This window comes from Scylla paramamosain, chromosome 3 (assembly GCF_035594125.1).
Source record: "Scylla paramamosain isolate STU-SP2022 chromosome 3, ASM3559412v1, whole genome shotgun sequence".
NCBI classification, from domain to species: domain Eukaryota; kingdom Metazoa; phylum Arthropoda; class Malacostraca; order Decapoda; family Portunidae; genus Scylla; species Scylla paramamosain.
Window position 1 is genome coordinate 15,653,703 of NC_087153.1, and position 18,798 is coordinate 15,672,500.

The following is an 18,798-nucleotide window of genomic DNA, read 5'->3' on the forward strand; positions in this document are numbered from 1 at the left end:
CCAGGCACCAGGCAGGATGGAAACACCCTCCCCAACATCCAATCATAAGCCAGGACAGACACACCCTCTGCAGCATCCAATCAGATCCTCTCCCTTTCTTACACAAGCGTTGCTCATTGGCTCAGGGACGCCAGAGAGTTTGTACGAGAACAGGTTGGTCTCCGGGCGGCTACTGGTTGTCCTTCAAGGCGTTGCCCTGATTCCCTCCGCTGATTATTTTGTTCACGCCATCACACATCATTACCTTACCAGCCATATAGTCCATGTATCAGTAAATACCTTCTCAGTAATAGACTCCATACACTACTAATTGACTGTTTATTAAAAATATGTATAAAAAATATCAATAATATCCTCTAATCTGTCTGGGAAAGCACACACACACACACACACACACACACACACACACACACACACACACACACATCTCCATAACCACTCATTTTCTAGGCACAAGTGTCTGACTTCACTAATCACAGTCTTCTACAAGAGATGCCATAAACTAGAAATTCATGCATCACAGGGACGAGAAAATAATAAAGCTGGCAGGAAGGTACTTGACTTGATCTGATGCCCGACGACTTGGGTTTGATAATAGGGTACAAATTAAATATCTAACCCATTGTTTATTCAAGATTTTTTTTTTTTCATTATTTAAGTGAGGTCAGAGCAAACTGCGCCACACTGATGCTAATGAAAACACACTCCTGCCTGCTACCCGTGGAGAATGGTGTGTGTGTGTGTGTGTGTGTGTGTGTGTGTGTGTGTGTGTATGTGAAGGAGGTCAACCAAGGAGAAACAATCAACTAACTAGCTAACTAACCAAAATAAGTTAATGAATAAATGAAAAAAAATGAAGCAGTAAATAAAAGTAAAAAGAAAAGTGTGTGTGTGTGTGTGTGTGTGTGTGTGTGTGTGTGTGTGTAATAGAGATTTTGCTGTAACTACCTAATCATTAAAGTCATAAGTCAGGGTAGCATTGGTATCACAAGTGTGCTGGTGGTGTGATGATACTGGCTGACTGATGCTTACCTCGGGGTGGCCAGTCACTCATGGTCAGTCATCTTAAGGAGCAACGGGAAGGTCACTCAGTAAAAGAAGTGGCACTGCAGCTACAATTATCTAAGCGAATATTGCGTCTCAGTCTACGATCTTTGCCCTACTCACACAAAGGTTCGATATCCATCGAAAGTTACCACAATACTCGCCAGCGTGCTCCTCTGTATCCAAACCCCGCGAGGCCCCCACCAGGAGTTGGCAGCCACCAGCCCAGCCTCGCGTGTGCTGGGGTGGAGAGGAGCGTCAGAGAAAGGAGGTAAGGTGGAATCGTCCTTATCCGCTACGACAAGTCAGGTTATCAAACAGGTTACTTTCTTTTTTTAGTTTTTATTGATTCGCTTTGAAAATGGAAATGGACTTGCGGTAAACGACAGTCTACTGCAGAATGAGAACAGCGTGATGCCAGCTAGCGTGGTGTGCCTGGTGTGGCCAGCGATTTTAGTAGACGTTAGGCTTAATATATAACAACGCTTTGTTGGTGTTCCTAATATTGCTTACTATTGCTGCTTTCATACAAAAATGAGTATTGTAATCTGTTGTTGTCAGAAGAAAGCGCTCTCATCGAGGGCGCTCTCATCCCAAGCACCGGCAGCCTGTCACTGTACAGAGGCGTGCACCCAACATAAATATATAAAGAAACGTTACTTACACATAAACTAATCTAAAAAGAAAATAGTTTAATATCTTTCATGATTACCAATACTAATTACGACTAATGATTATTCTAAAACAGCGGGAACTCGCGCTGTATTATACACTCATTACTTTTGCCAGTAAATTATGCAAACATTAGCCTGGAAAACCTTTCTTTTGAACACTGAACACTGCAAACCTTATCCTTGAGGCCAGAAGCAGGGGCTTGCCTGCGGCCAGGAGGCGCTCACCACCCAACACCCAACACAGTATTGCTTATCCTATTTACTCTGGAGGGAAATCAGTATGTACAAAGGTAGTCACCAAGAGTTCCTGATAACTTCATATCTTGCTTGCCTTGATTGTGGGAAAAATGTTTAACGTTAATAGTATTATAAGAGTAATAATGATAATAAAGATATAAATATAACAATAATAATATGATCAGTGAGACTGTTCGTTCCAGTCTATCTAGTCAAGTTTTTGAAATCACAAATGAGTTGCATGATGCTCTTGCCACGAGATCTACATTAAAGAATTTCAGCTCGAGTAGGTATCGGCACAAAGACGCAGGAATAACAATTGATGGTGGTCGCGTCTGGCAGGAGAGGAGTCCCTGCGATGCCGCCACTGAGCAGACTGTGACATCAGAGCTTTGGTGTCACACTTAGAAACTAATCATTGGTTGAAGCCGAAAACAATGAATGCACAAATAAATATAAATAAAGGAATAAAGTGTAAGTCAATAAGTCATCTTACAAGTAACTTATAAGTCACGTGCTAGAGTTTAGTATCATAGCAGGACTGAGCCAAGATCTGTACTGATGCCTACAGGGACTTTCACCGAACAAGCCCCACCAGAACCGCCGTGGCGCCACTCGTCGTGGTGACTTGTGGCAACACGGCGAGCGGACGGCAGAGATGTATGCCGGCTCGCCTCCCTGTCCTGTCCTGCCCTGCCCTGCCTTGCCCATGGCTTTATTAGAAACCATCGTTAAGAAATCCTTCTGTCACGGAGCAGTGTGCCTCCCTCAGCACTGGTCATCGCCAACTCGATGTCTAGTCTACGTAACACCAAAGAGTCATCTGAGGTAGCTCCCCTCAGTACCTGCTTAGTACAGCACCATCTTGGCTAATCCTTTTTTTTTTTTTTTTTAGGCCCGTCGAATTCTACCAACCTCGAAAATTTTAGTTCTTTAAATCTAAACACCATTTATGAAGAAGTAACCTTCCCAGAGTCAGGGCTAAGTTCGGCACACTGGCTCGTCTCGATCACTAAGTTTTCGAGTGACCCTACACTTTGTACATTCAAAACATCCGAACATACATTTATGTTAATATATACCATTGCGTTCCAAAGAAAGTACAATACAATGAACATAAAGTACCAGGAAACATTCAAACTTTAAGAAGGTTTCCGATGTGGGTGTCTCGGGGCGGGCAGCGTGACCCCGGCGGCATCCTACAAGCCATTGGGCACGGGGCGGCTCACGTCGATGTACACCAAGCGCTGTTTCTCGGGAGGCAGTTGGTTGTAGATGGCCTCAGGCAAGTGGTCTGGGAGGAAAAAAATATGACCCATCATAGAAAAAGCGAATATAATATTGAACACAGAAAGTTGGTGTCTAACCATTCGAGATTCTCTACTGAAAGTGAATCACCGGAATGCTACAAAATTATGATAACGATATGGATTATCTCTTGACGGAAACTAATGTCTGACGTCACTGAAAGACTACTTAGGCAAAGAAACTGTCTAGTGCGCTACTTGTATCCAAACTTACATCAGAGTAAATGGATTCAGCTATTACTACTATAATGCATTTCACGAGCACACACACACACACACACACACACACACTTTTCCCTAAAACATGTTCCTTCTACCGGTTTCTGACATGTTAACGACCAATAAAATAGTACGTTGACAATACACGAAACGAGGCAATGCAAGCTGGAAGACAGGACACTAAAGGGACAGCAACATAACACAGAGAGAAAGGAAACTCTTGAGGGAAGGCGTGGTAAGAATGACTCACCATTGCAGCGGTACACGAGGTCGGACCAAATGATCATTTCTTGAGAGAAGCAGAAGACCCCTAGGCGACCGCCCTTGAGATGGTCGTCAAAGATGTTGCCGGAGTCAGCCACCATGTTCTCGCCCTCGAAGACGCGGAGGCGGATGAAGCCAATCTTGGGGCGGTGCAGCAGCAGCCAGCGGTAGGCAGTCTTCTCCTTCCAGCCAACGTTGCGCGGGTCTTTCCACAGAAGCTTGACCTGAAGGAGGGGAACTCTTTAGACAGTACCGTCTTCACCTCACACTCCTGAACTCTGACTCACACTCGCGAAACACTCACCTTTACGGAATAATGTGATGCTCTTATACACGACGAATGATAAAAAAAGAAAAAAAAGAAAATTGATAAATAAAGAGAAAAAAAACGTTACTTTTACCCGTTACAGATATGCATTAATGACACATCTCTTCCTTCACTGAGCTCTGGTTTATTATATCGATTGAGAAATAAAAAAAATAAAAAAAAAAAAACCGTTCCTTTATCAATCACACCTATAGATAGAGGAGGGATCTCTTCCTTTTCCTTCCTTCTCTTAATTCTAGCTCATATCCCCAGTGAATACAGAAAAGGGGAAAATAAACCAGCAGTCCACACTTACGTACTGCAGTAACTCCTCGCCACTACCGTCGCTTCGAACACACCCCGCCAACACAACTCAACTATCGATACTAAGTGACCCTGCGCCACACCCACCTGGTTCTCAGTGTCGCCAGTGTGCCACAGCGAATTCCTCATCATCTGGCCCGGCCCGGTGGAGGAGTTGACCAGCTTGAGTTGAATCCCCGGCTCTGCCACGGCACGGAAGGGAGTCGCTTGCCAGTAGGTTTGGGTGTTCTTCTTCCACATGACGGTATAGAAGCGAGCGTTGTCCTGGTAACTGGAGAAGGAGGAGGAGGAGAGAAGGGAGGAGTTAGTTTGTTGCATCTTTGTTTTCGATGTCTTAGTTTGTTGTTGGTTCTTTTTCATTATCTAAATCTGTTGCATTTTTTTTCATTATCTTTGGTGCATTTCTTTTTTTTTTTTTTTTGTTCAGATTGTTACTTTTTTTTTTTTTCATTATCTCAGTTTGCTGCCTTTTTTTTCCCCCTATTATCTTCACTACGATCTCCACAGGTGTCTCTGTCTTGGGCGGCACTCACCTGAAAATGAACCCTACGTAGTCGTCGTCGATCTCAGTGTCGACGAAGAAGGTTCCCTCGAAGTCCACGCCACCAAAACTATGGAAGCCTGCCGGAGGAAAAAACCGTCAGTCTATATCAAAGTGCGTGCGTGTGCGTGCGTGCGTTTGCGTGCGGGTGCGTGCGTGTGCGTGTGTGTGTGTGTGTGTGTGTGTGTGTGTGTGTGTGTGTGTGTGTGTGTGTGTGTGTGTGTGTGTGTGTATGTGTGTGTGTGTGTGTGTTATGCGTGAAGGGGACGCTATTCTGAAGCTCTCAGAAAAAAGTATACCAGCCAAAAAAACAAAAACAAATAGATGAAGGGGCAATTTTGGTGTGTGTGTGTGTGTGTGTGTGTGTCCCTCCACTCACCCACAGCCAGGCCAGGGTCGGAGTTCATGGTCTGCACAATCTCGGCGCCCTTGTTGTAGATGACCCAGTTGGGATCGATCTGGGAGTCTCCCTCGGGATCCAACACCACTGTCTGGTAAGTCCTGCAGGGAGGAGCGTAAGGCCGCCGCTAATCAAGATAGTGACGACAAGACTAGACCAGGACAGGAAGTAACACATAATGGTCTGTATCCTTAAACACCTTGGCGTCTCATAAGGACTTAACAAGACTCCAGACCGGCCAGTGTCAGTATATGAGTCCCCATGGGTGTATTTCCTATTGAAGGTGCTGATTTATTTGTTGAAATATAAACCTCCAGAGAGAGAGAGAGAGAGAGAGAGAGTTGAGAAGATATTACTTTACAAAGAGTATACAATATAAAAATAAAGCAAACAGGGATAATAGATGGGCTTGGGTATGTAGGTATCCTTTTACACAGGTACTGACACGTTAAACCTACTGGCTTGTTGCAGACTCCCTCACATTCTTAAGCTCCAACTCACCTGAAGTCCGTTGCGTAAATCTTGGAGTTGTTGGGACAGTTGTCGAGGTAATCCTCCACTCTGTCATCATCGGTGTCACCATCACACGCGTCGCCCTGCCCGTTGCCGTCGGAGTCAGTCTGGTCCGGGTTGTAGACGAGATGGCAGTTGTCTATCTCGTTGGGGATGCCGTCGTTGTCCGCGTCCGGGTCACACTCGTCGCCGATCCCATCATTGTCGGCGTCGTGCTGGTCGCTGTTGATCGTCTCAGGGCAGTTGTCCTGGTTATCGTTGATGCCGTCCCTGTAGGTGGTGGTGGTGGTGGTGGTGGTAGTAGAGGGTGGGTGGAATTAGATAACGCTTCCGCGCCGCATCTCCATTACATGCAAAAAGTTCTAGTTGAAGTCACACGTTTTTTTTTTTCTTTGTTTTATATAAGAAGGTTTCTACATTACTAATAGGAAAAACACTCTTTAGAACTTGGCTGATCATCTATGTGACCTTTGAAAATACGTAGTCGTGGTGAGAGAGCGTAAAGTGTCTCAGAATACTGGTCTATATGCGGTAATACATTCATCCACGTTCCATACCCTCGCCATACACGCCGTCCTTCTCATCCCTCACCACACGCACCCTTCACACTTGGCCCACATACTCACATACGCCCCTACATTCACCTAAAATGCATAACTTCCACACTCAACCCCATATCCCTAAACGCTTTATTCTTTCATTAGGACTATTTTCAAAAGCCTCACAGATTATTAGTTGGATTCTTATGGCTGTCTTTTTCCTTTGATAGCACACAGTCCAAGTTGAATTGTCACTAGAATCATTAAAATAATCCTGAGAACCCCAACAGCCTCCACTAGAGTCAGTTAAAAGCAGTCATGCACTAATAAACGTTTGGGAATACGAACTCTCAATCTCAACACACCTTCAGCACTCGTTTCCTCACCACCACACACTCAATTACTCCATCTCGAGATTCAAGTAAGTTAATCCTGCCTGCCATGGTCACCCACACGCCTGCCAGGATCATACACAGAGCACACAACCACTGACTCTGGCACTCACTTGTCATAGTCATCGTTGGTATCACAGACGTCGCCCACCAGATCCTTGTCACTGTCCTCCTGCAGGGGGTTCCTAACCTTCGGACAGTTGTCACAGGCGTCGCCCAAACCGTCCCGATCAGTGTCCACCTGGTCGGAGTTGGGTGTGTGAGGGCAGTTGTCCTTCCTGTTGAGGATGCCTGTGCAAAGAAGAGCCCAAAAAATTATTAAGATGCTGTGGTAATAATGACAATAATAAGTAACTTTTGAACTGTTTTGGCTCCTCAAGATTGATAAACTGGTTTGGTGTAAGTTTGGAGCATAATTTCGAAAGACGTTACTGACATTGCTGATCGAGGAGTTTAAACCCTTCAGTGCCTGTACGTTTTTGCTCAGTAAAATCGTCTGGTGTTGCTACGATGAAGCTACAAGCATCGTGCTGTCATTAGCAGCCGGTGACTTAATGAATATATACTCTTAACTTAGAAACTTCTACCTTTTTTTCGTCCATGTCTTCTTTAGTTTATTATCCATCCATCTTCTTGTGTCTAAATTACTATACTAACATCAATTTCTATCCACATTCTTGTGCTTCCTTTTCCCGTCTATCAATTGCCACAATAATCACTCCAATTCATCCCAATCTATCTCTCGACATCACTCAGACCAAAGACTAACAACCTCTGCCTTTCCTTGTTTATCCGCCCCGTGCCTGTGCCACTCACCATCATTATCAATGTCGGGGTCACAGGCGTCTCCTATCCCGTCCTTGTCGTTGTCCTTCTGGTCCACGTTGGGGATGGTCGGGCAGTTGTCACACGCATCGCCCTGCTTGTCGGCACCATCGGAGTCGGTGTCAGATTGGTCAGGATTAGACACCAGCGGGCAGTTGTCCTGGAAAAGGGAGAGGTAATTAAAATGTGTGTGTGTGTGTGTGTGTGTGTGTGTGTGTGTGTGTTGGGAATGTGAGCGGAACAAAGAACCATATTCTGAAACACTTCTGGCAACACCTCCACTACATTTAAAAGGCTTTGCTTCGAGTTACACGCCTTTTGATTTTATGGTTGTAGTGAGAGAATAACAAGATTTCTACATTATTAACAGGAGAAACACTCTTGGGAACCCGGCTAATCGTTTCTGTGTCCTTTGAAGATACTCGTGATGAGAGAGCGAAGCGTTTCAGAATACGAGGGAAAAGGTTGAAGGAAAACTTTAAGCAGAGGGATAGTGAATGCAGGTTACTCGACTTCTGACCTTGACTGTACCACCATTCGGCTCATCACCATCACCCCACTGGATATAATTACCCTATGATTATTACTAATCCCTGTCTTCACCTCCCATTACTTTCCATCACTCCTCATGACACCTCACCGTCCACCCACAATCTAGCACCACGACTCATCACTCTTTTGACTCTTTTATCATCCTCATCACAGCCCAGTCACCACTCCCGGAAACATGAGAAACTAAGTCTTCTCATATACTCACGAAAGATTGGTATGCTAATGTTTTGTATGCTAATGTTCGAGTAGTTATGAGGAACACTGGTAGTTATAAATTAAATATGATGATGTGATTAAATATCACTTAAATATCCACCTCATCGATGTGTTGTAATATTTTGAATTCCTCTACCATGTCCTGTGGAGATGATGGCCTGTTTATCACGAACAAATAAATAAACAAGATGGCCGCCGCGTGCAGGGACAGTGACCACAGCACGTTTACTCACCGTGACGAATTATGCAGACTGTCTGACCCCAGGCAGGAAAACACACCCCCCTTTTTGTGCGCCACGATTCATGCATGACCCTTCATTCACTAAATTCTCCCGCATTACTCGCAGATGAAAAAGCTGCACCACCGCACTCTAGTTCACGACTTCCGCCACTAACCGGACTGTTGCGGATGGCGTCGTTGTCGGCATCGTCGTCGCAAGCGTCGCCCATGTTGTCGTTGTCGGAGTCCTCTTGGCCGGAGTTGGGGGTGATGACGCAGTTGTCCTGCCGGCACCGCCTGTCGCTGCAGCCTAAGTCGTAGTCCGGCCAGCCGTCCAGATCACGGTCAGGGCCGCAAGTCTGGCCGTCACCGGCCCACCCAACCTTGCACTGCAACACACGGGACGCGATGAGTCCATGGTGGGATTTTATGCAAGACAGCGTATGATGTCACCAGCACAGTGTAAGTGGTTAATATTCTCAAATAACAACTTTGTTAATATAATTCGTCTGCAGTTTTCTGAATTAGTGACGAGACACAGAAGACTGGGGTGGCGCATAAAGGGAAATAAAACACGAAAACACATATTCAGGCAACAAAGTAAGCTTGCACATGAAAGCAAAGAAGAATTCTTGAACATATGTAGGCCAAATACTTCGGATGAACAAGTAAAGAAAGACAAGAGAATGAATTTGAGGAAATGCAAATCCATGAATCCGAAAAGACCGTTAAGATCGTGTATTTTCTTCAGACAAAGAAACATTCCTCTTTGAGAAGTGTGTGCCCTCTATGTGACACACCCAGCTGTCCTGCAGTGGAAGCGTCACTCACCTTGCAAATGTACCTGTCCAGGCCGAAAGGCTTCACACATTCGGCATTTACATCACATTGCTTCCCGTCAGGACAGAGACCAGTCCCGTTTCTGCAGCCCGATGTCTGGTTGCCCACGAAGCCTGCCCGGCACTGCCCGCAGTAATACGAGCCCTGGAACACGCCACCCGTCGTTACTTTCCACTACACTGTCTACCACAAGATCTCTCTCTCTCTCTCTCTCTCTCTCTCTCTCTCTCTCTCTCTCTCTCTCTCTCTCTCTCTCTCTCTCACCTCGGTGTTCACACACTGGGAGTTGTCCACACAGCCGCCGTTCCTGCCGTCGTTACACTCGTCGATGTCATAACACCGTTGTTGATTCAGGCGAGCGAACTCGATGCCGATGCCCTGCAGACCCACAGACCCCGTAAAGCCTGGCGGACATGACTCGCACCTGAACCCTGGAGATAAGTTGGTACACCTCACCCGCGGGTCACAGGGAAAGGCCAAGTCACACTGGGGAGAGAGGCAGCCATGAGTATCGCAAGTCCTTCAGGCAGCCCAGCATTGCAGTGCATTACCACCAAAGAAATCACTGAATGCCTAACATGTGGGTGCCACCCTGCATTAACTTTCATAAGCCTGTATCTACATATGTACCTGCAAACCTGACAAGTTTATCCAACTCACTTATAAATACGCATGTGTTATACAGAGACAGGTAAATCAACAAAGATAGTTTTATCCCCTTATCGTTATCATGAAAAATATGTATGAGTATTATTACAATATATAAATGAAGATGAAGTGTAACATTCTACATGTCTGTAGAGGGAATGTCCTCTCACGAACTGGTGAGGCTCGTAAATCCTGCGCACAGCATGCTGTGATTGCGCGCACACCCACGCCACACATGAGCCAGCCCCACGCGGCACCCCTCACCTCGTCGATGTCGTCACACTTCTCCCCGTCGCCCGTCAGACCGCCGGGACACTGGCCGCAGCGGTAGTAGGGCTCGCTGCTGATGCCGCTGCAACGCACGCCGGGGTAGCAGGGGTTGGGTTCGCACGCGTTGATGTACGAGCAAGTGCGGCCGTCCCCGGTCTGGCCGATGGGGCACGGGCCGCACCGGTACCCGTCAACCGTGTCCATGCACCGCACACCTGTCCACCAATGGTAAGGTGAAGGGTCAGAGACTGCAACTTATGGCACTCTCATATGCACGAAACATTCCCTTGAAAAGTGTCCAAGCTCTAAGTACATTTTGACATATGTCTCTTAATTTAAGTAAGGTTAATTCGTACAAAAAAGTAGCAGATACAAGCCACCTAAAGTAGCAAGCAGTCAAGGTGAACCTCATAGAGCGGGTTCAGTTTACGATGAATCCAAAGTAATGAAAATGAAAGTGCAGGGCGGGACTCACCCGGAGCGCAGGGCTGGTCGTCGCAGGTGGTGCCCGGCACGCAGGTGTAGCCGTCGCCCACGTAGTTCCTGGGACACGCCCCACATCGCGCGCCCTCAGGGCCCCGGTAACAGTCCACGCCAGGGTAGCAAGGGTTAGGCGAGCAGGGGTTCGTGTCTGTGCCACGACGCACCACGCTGTTAGTACCTCGGCCACTGAACGCCTGTGGCACATGTCACACCACTACCCCTCGCCCACCCAAACCAACTCACACTACTATACTAGAGCTTGTGTGTAAATCAAGTCTACTTACTGATCAATGTTGCGATGGATCTGAAACTACATTAGTACAGTAAGACAACATCCATGCCCAGGAAATCCGCCTCGCCCTGATAAGCCACGCGGGGCCAGCCACCACAGAGATTGCCTGTTTGCCCTCAATTCTTAAGAGTTCATCATTATGTAGCATCTGCATAATGATTCATTTTAAAAGGCTTCCTGTAAAGACTCATCAATATTCAATAAACTAATAATAAAGGTGAAGAGGTATAAAAAATTACTAGAATATTTACAAACTCAGATCTTGACATCATCTTCATTTCACGCTCACCTATCTTCATTATTTTTTAATTCCAAATCCATCCCCAGCCCTGACAGAACTCTCTCCACACTCTTTCCAAGCAACAACAACAACAAGGCCCCGAGGCATCCCTGCCCTGCACCTCCAAGCACCACGGATCTAAAAATCAAGTGGTTATTATCATTACTTGGTGTCATTTCAACTAGAGTTCTAGTGTCTGCAGTCTGTCAGCGACACGGTCAGATGGTGAGGTAATACTCAGTAATACCCAGGAGGCTGCCATCACCAGCTCGGCAGAATTCTATACACACGAGATGTGGAAGAAAATTGCAGGTAAAAGAAAAAGATCATTGTCACATGTAAGGATTTGTCTGCAAAGTAACTTTCCAGCGCATGTATACAATTTCAAAAAGACACCTAATGCAAGCACACACACACACACACACACACACACACACACACACTTTTTTACATAAAGGCAGCCACTGAATATATCTGTATCTTTTCATAATTGAAGAAAAAACTGACTGAAAAGTGAAGGCTAAGATGGTTCATACTGCCAGTGACCTGAGCGTCACGTGTGTTGTGTGCAGTCACGGTGTGTTCTGGAGCCACGTAACATTTTGACTCATGTCTCATTGTATATGTAATTTCCAAGCCACCATGCTTTTAGACAAGTTATTTACAACCAGCAAGTCTTCCTCACTTTCTAGGCGACCTGCCATCAGTCCATCAGGTTGACTAACAATTCAGGGGTGAAAAAGCGGGCTTAAAACAGACGGCAACCAAAATGCAAAGATCACAGATAAACAAATACAAAATAGTAAAGCAGGAAAGTGATAATCTAAGAGAAATATAAAAGGATAAAAAAGCGGGCTTAAGATAGACGGCAAGCAAGATGCATAGACAAACAAATACAAAAATAATAAGACAGGAAAGTGAAATTTAAAAAAAAAAATAGGAAGGTAAGTGAAAATGCAGAAAAAGATTTTTCAGTTGCACTAGATCTGCGATAACTATCAATACTGATTATATGTAATCAATGTCAGAGATAAGTGAGAATAGGATCCCAACCCATAACATGCGATACGAGAGTGTTACTAGCTCTTAGTGTCCGTGGGTTCCCCACTTGCCAGCTGTATCTCAGTCTGCGCTACACTCCTGCCCCAGCATCCAGGGCCTCAGCACAACTTGCACCATTGTAATGTATGAATTACCTACACACTGTTATGAGGATGTTGAACAGAAACTAGAATTTCGATTCAGCATGTTTTACTAAGTTCAAAACATCCTATTGAGTATGCCATTGCTAATAAGCCACCTAAGTAAATACAAGAACCTCACCAACAGTTTCACTGAACCACGACCTCTAACGTGAGTGAAGCAAAAAGCGATACTTCAGTCACGTTGCACAGAGCATGGAAGCTTTGTCACACACTGAAGCCTCTCAGCTGGCCCTTCCCTCGCGTTGTTAACTAGCAGCTAGGGTAGGCAGTACACACCCTGGGTGGGATGGATCTCACAGATTAGTGAAATGCGTCACTTCCACCATCAAGCAAAGAAGCCAAAGAAAAGCGAACACGCCAAACGAATGTCTCCCCAGAGAACATTGAGCAACTCCCGATACTCTTGAAACATTCCAGTCAGGCAAATGGGTTCACCCGGATCAGTGGAGAGCCTTAGCGCTCGGGCCTGGATCCCTTAAGGCCACCTGTGAACACAACTTACTGCTACCCAACATGCCAAGCTCTGCTCTCTCTGTAAACTCACTAACATATAATGCATTAATGCCCAGCAATACCAAACTCATCACACTACGCGCCCCTGACACGGCGGTATCGTGCCGCGACGCGAGGAAAGAAATACTAGAACAGAACGGCTCATCGGCCAAAGCGGCTGTTCCTACCCGGTTTGCAGGCCTCGCAGTTGAGCAGAGCGTCGCGCAGCAGAGCGGTCTCCTCCCTCTGTGGGCCAAGCGGACATAGATATTAGAGATGCAGTGAAACAAAAAAAAACAACCCAAGTGAATTATATAATATATATATATATATATATATATATATATATATATATATATATATATATATATATATATATATATATATATATATATATATATATATATATATATATATATATATATATATATATATATATATATATATATATATATATATATATATATATATATATATATATATATATATATATATATATATATATATATATATATATATATATATGGACACACACACACACGCTCTGACATCACACCTACTCTCTGTATACATTAAAGTATGCAGTACTGTGAATAATTACATCTTTTTTATTTGAATCAGCACAAGACAGACATCACAGAGTTGCTGATGCGATGCAGACTTAACGCAGATGGACGTATGCACTGTTTGGACTCTGCAGGATGCCATTAATTAAGTAAGTCTCCTGAGAGGGCGTCCTAATGAACAGCCGCAGCGTCCTCCCGGCGCCGCCCGCCCCGTGACGCACGTACCTGTGTCTGGATCTCCGTCTGCAGCTCCTTGATGGTCTCAATCAGCTCGGCGATGGTCTTGATCAGCTTGGTGTCTGAGGACCGAGGAACGTCGCCGGTCACTAAGTTTTACAGCATTACTCTATTCACGTAACTGTATCGCTAGAAATGCTAGGTGTGTGTAACCAGCCACTGAAAATTATTTCAGAGCAGGAATGCTCAACCCACTGTCTGAGGGTCAAAGAGGTGCTATGCGATTCTCACAAATAACGAAAAAATACTCTTCTTATCACTACACTATGTCATAATACTATTTCTCTACATTTGATTCTACGTTAAAATTATATGTGAACTTTATATTATAGTTACATATTATAATGAGTAGGTTGTGTACATCTGGTACGTCTAGTTAGCCTAGCACAGTGGTCCTTACATCAAAGTGACCATCTAACGCGGCCCTGTCACCCAAAACGGTTGAGCACCACTGTTTTAGAGCTTTGTTGTAATGGAAATATGCAGTTTCATCATTATTCCTATTCCTTAACTAAATGTGTATTGATCTGAATGTTCGCGATCTTTCTTTTAAACAAACTACGATTCTATTTCAAGTCAGTGCTGTATAGTACATTGTAAAGAATCTCAATGAAGTGCAGCAATTATCGAACATGTGTGCCAAGAAAAATACAATATAAATAAATAAATAAAATGAGACACGGCTAACGACGCAGCCTGTGCAGGAGTTACTTACTGCTCTCGTCATCGTGCAGGATGGGGATGTCTCCTGTAAGGAATCAAAAGAATCCTCATCAGTATAAATGAGTCACGACACATGGCGGGGTGGTGAGTGTTGGGCGGCAGCACGCCAGGCAGAGCTGGGTGCCACACACTGACGCTGTACTGCACGCCGCGCCCTTCAACTCCCACTACCTACTGATGGTTCGCAACAAGATCCTGGTCCATAACACTTCATGTTCAGTGATCATACTACAGTGCGAAATGAACAGCTTTAGGTTTTCACAGTATATACATTATACATCATATATATATATATATATATATATATATATATATATATATATATATATATATATATATATATATATATATATATATATATATATATATATATATATATATATATATATATATATATATATATATATATATATATATATATATATATATATATATATATATATATATATATATATATATATATATATATATATATATATATATATATATATATATATATATATATATATATATATATATATACATATATATATATATATATATATATATATATATATATATATTGTAATTGTAAGTCAAAGTTATAAATGTACATTTAGTTTTGTGTAGCTGTGAGTAGTAACAAGCTGCCATGCAGGTTAGCTTTTGGATGTGACAATGTAAAACATTCATTTACAATGATGTGGAGTTACTGCTTTTTCATTTAGTGATGCATATGATTTGTGACTCATTAATATGTGCATTAATGCTGCATCACATTGATGAGGCCGATTTTCTTTCCGTCACGACGCGGCTCATGCTGAGTGACAGCACGTGACAGAGCGCACAACTCTATCACGGCAGACACATTTACTATCGCGTCACAATTCAGGCAGGAAGCACAGAGGCTGTGACATCGGCGGTGCGGGTCCTTCCAGGAAGCCATGCCCCGCGGAAGACTGCAAGACAGTCCAGGGTGTTGCAGCGTGAAGCCCAGGGCTCAGTCGACAGCTGGGCTTATATACAGGGGAGATTACTTTGCTGTTTGCCGCGATAGGTGCGGCAAAAAGATTTGTTTTTCAGATCCAAATATGGCGGACAGGAGGAAAGGATGGAGAAAGAAAGATGCCATGCAAATGCAGAAGCCACTGTTGCTGAGAGTGGCCTTGGCTAAGGTAGCACGACATGCCCGGGCCTTACCTCGGTCGGGAGGGGCGATGGGCTGCGTGAAAGTGGGACAAGGTTCCCCGTACTGGAGGTTCTGACACCTCACCGCTGGGAGCGGCGGGAAAGAGGGAGGATCGGTCACTGGGTTGCATTTTAGGATCAAGCAAGGTCGCTGCTCTTCAAGGCACTGCCCACACGCCCGCGCGGCGGCCACCAGCTTGTACCAGTGGTGTGAGAGTCTTCAATTTATTATTATTACCCTCGCCTTCATGGGCACGCTCGACGCAGCGGGAGTGTTGGGCGGTGCTTTATAAGAGCTGCGTGGCAGGGAGCGCCACACCACATACCACAGGCAATGACCACATACCACTATACTCTCACGGGCCAGGCATACACGGGCCAGCATTACATCCATACAGTTTATTGCAAATTTTATTAAATATTTTCAGATTTTATATATATATATATATATATATATATATATATATATATATATATATATATATATATATATATATATATATATATATATATATATATAAAATTCACCTGGAGACTCCTGGAACACGGAAGCTGATTGGCTGTTGATGAGAAATACATTCGTGTGGTACACAAAGTTTAATTTTCTTCCATTCTTTAATGTTGTGGCTTTGCATCTTTGTGATTAATAGCGCTGTGCTCTTATGTAGCAATTCATCCCAAGAGCCTTGGCGCAGCGCGGTGACTTGTTTGAGGTTTTGGGAGCGAGTTACGCAGTGCGGAGAAGAATCAGTTATGCAACGCCTTCATTTGACGCGAACAGATTTGTTATATGGTCAAGTAATCAGTAATGATGAAGGTATGCACATCATTATTATCATCAAGATGTCTCTGACGTCTAAGAATTTAATATCAATTATGAAATAAACATGTACTGTACTATACACGATTTTTTTTTTTTTTCATATTCTGATACACCAGCAATACTAACACTGGACAACCGCCCCAAACATCTGCATTGATTCAGAACTTTCCGATGTTTATACGTATGGGATGTGTCACGACGCCTGTAGATATGTGAACCGCTTGTTAAAACAGTCCGTCAGCCACTACACATGTTTGACATTCTGCTATTCTGTGGTTATTTTCTTTCTGGACCCGAGTGTTACCAAGGCAGCCTTCGCACAATGTTGCCCTCGCCTCCACAGCCTCCGTCGAGTAGATTTTTTGTTTTTTCGGTCGGTGTTTAGGTTTTGATTATACTGCGTTTTGTACTACGAGAGAGAGAGAGAGAGAGAGAGAGAGAGAGAGAGAGAGAGAGAGAGAGAGAGAGAGAGAGAGAGAGAGAGAGAGAGAGAGAGAGAACACAGACAACTGAATTAATTCACCTAATTAGATCAAGTTGCCAGGTCTGTGCGTTTTGCTGTTGGTGCATGAAAAGTTTGAAATACAATAGTGTTGCCATTTCCCCTCAAGACTTCACAGGGGTTTTTCAGAAATCTGGTCTGGGCCACATATTGATACCCGAAGCAGATATAAGGCGACGCTGCTGCACGACACGAGTCCACGAAATAATTGATAAGATCTCGCTGGAGCTTAATGCATTTGGTGGGGCGCCATGTAATATGTTGTACCATAAATAAGAACTGTTCTACTTGTAGCCAGGTGGTGGAAGAAGGGGAATGAGGCTACAGGTGTCGGAGGACATGACGCCAAACATCCGCTACTCTCACCCAACACTCTTCCACGCACAGCAATTACTGTCCTCTACGTGCTTCCTTGTGTAACCTTTCGGTGTTATGTGAACGTTGGGATGATGGAAAAAGAAGTAAGCAACGAGCTCAGATTATGATATGACGAGAAAATAATCTACTAGTATTTGTTTTTGTTTTGTTTTTTTCACTCCTACGTGTTTCCTTATATAACCTTTAGTATTTCATTGGTGAATAAACGCTGAGCTCATAATAAGGAAGCATGTAGCGTGTTCAAACTATGCTATGACGAGAAAATAATCTGCTAAAATTTTTCTTGAGGACCAGTTAAGGAATCACCAAAACCGCGTCACTGAGACAATAGAACGACCCTGCCAGAACGCATGGAGAGATTGACAATTGTTTTACAGATGCTTCCCACTCTCCGGAGCTCCACTACAGCCGTTATCAGCACACACACAAAAAGATTCTAATGTCTAAATTTAGCAAAACTCTATAAACAAATTCCTACTATTATTCTCAAATGTGTTATTTCCTTCTACAATGTTAAGAACAGAGTGGTTAATACGCAGGTTCAGTAGACTAAAGAATTGCCTAGTATTTTATTTCAGTGTTGCGTGTTTTGTGTATTGTGTGTGTGTGTGTGTGTGTGTGAGCTGGGAGGAGAGGGAGTGGAGCAGGGAACGAGCGGAGATGTGGTGCGTGGAGCAGGGGACAAGAGGACGAGGGCGGCTGGTGGCAACTGGTCGAATGTGGGTAGGTAGATAAAAATAGATTGATGTATGAATTACACGAGAGAGAGAGAGAGAGAGAGAGAGAGAGAGAGAGAGAGAGAGAGAGAGAGAGAGAGAGAGAGAGAGAGAGACCTCGTAGATGATGAGAATAAGTATGAAGGAAAGAAATCAAACGAAACAATACGAGTAAAAGGGATTAATAGAGTTGGTTTGTAATAATATGAAAAGAACAAAAAATCGATTAAAAGACTGATGTGTGTGTGTGTGTGTGTGTGTGTGTGTGTGTGTGTGTGTGTATGAATGTGTGTGTGCGTTACCCCCTACCTCTGCGGTAAGTGTACACCTCGTTGGCTTGGGCTTGCACGGGGTTGGGATCACGCTCGCCTCCATCGTTGTCAGGGCATCCCATCTTCTGCAGCAGCTCCAGCAGTGACGCCTGCCAGTCCAGGGTGACCTCCACGTGTCGGTCATGGTACTGCAGGGGAGAGAAAACTACCTATTAAACGTATATCACTATTCCCTTAATTCACTTACTTCCCTCGCTTGTAAACATATATCACTTCCTTCATTTTCCTCCTCGCTTGTAAACTTAACTCAACTCCCTGGTGCGGATCCCT

General features: G+C 44.2%; 1 protein-coding gene across 4 annotated transcripts in view; it reads right to left on the bottom strand.

Moving 5' to 3' along the window:
* Positions 1 to 1,370: 1,370 nt before the first annotated feature.
* Positions 1,371 to 18,798, bottom strand: part of LOC135091178 (cartilage oligomeric matrix protein-like) — a 47,778-nt gene continuing 30,350 nt past the window's right edge. For 2 of the 4 annotated variants that reach the window (XM_063988632.1, XM_063988643.1), the window contains 18 exons: positions 18,506 to 18,656; positions 15,790 to 15,864; positions 14,603 to 14,635; positions 13,876 to 13,949; positions 13,273 to 13,330; positions 10,808 to 10,963; positions 10,327 to 10,547; positions 9,679 to 9,900; positions 9,406 to 9,558; positions 8,751 to 8,963; positions 7,578 to 7,746; positions 6,875 to 7,052; positions 5,819 to 6,100; positions 5,297 to 5,418; positions 4,910 to 4,997; positions 4,464 to 4,647; positions 3,732 to 3,969; positions 1,371 to 3,249 (listed from right to left, as the gene is read on the bottom strand). In XM_063988632.1, the coding sequence (XP_063844702.1) occupies positions 3,155 to 3,249; positions 3,732 to 3,969; positions 4,464 to 4,647; positions 4,910 to 4,997; positions 5,297 to 5,418; positions 5,819 to 6,100; positions 6,875 to 7,052; positions 7,578 to 7,746; positions 8,751 to 8,963; positions 9,406 to 9,558; positions 9,679 to 9,900; positions 10,327 to 10,547; positions 10,808 to 10,963; positions 13,273 to 13,330; positions 13,876 to 13,949; positions 14,603 to 14,635; positions 15,790 to 15,864; positions 18,506 to 18,656 (2,712 nt within the window). In that variant the 3' untranslated portion in view covers positions 1,371 to 3,154. The remainder of the gene's footprint in view (positions 3,250 to 3,731; positions 3,970 to 4,463; positions 4,648 to 4,909; positions 4,998 to 5,296; positions 5,419 to 5,818; positions 6,101 to 6,874; positions 7,053 to 7,577; positions 7,747 to 8,750; positions 8,964 to 9,405; positions 9,559 to 9,678; positions 9,901 to 10,326; positions 10,548 to 10,807; positions 10,964 to 13,272; positions 13,331 to 13,875; positions 13,950 to 14,602; positions 14,636 to 15,789; positions 15,865 to 18,505; positions 18,657 to 18,798) is intronic. The other 2 variants (XM_063988636.1, XM_063988649.1) reach the window with 1 other exon arrangement.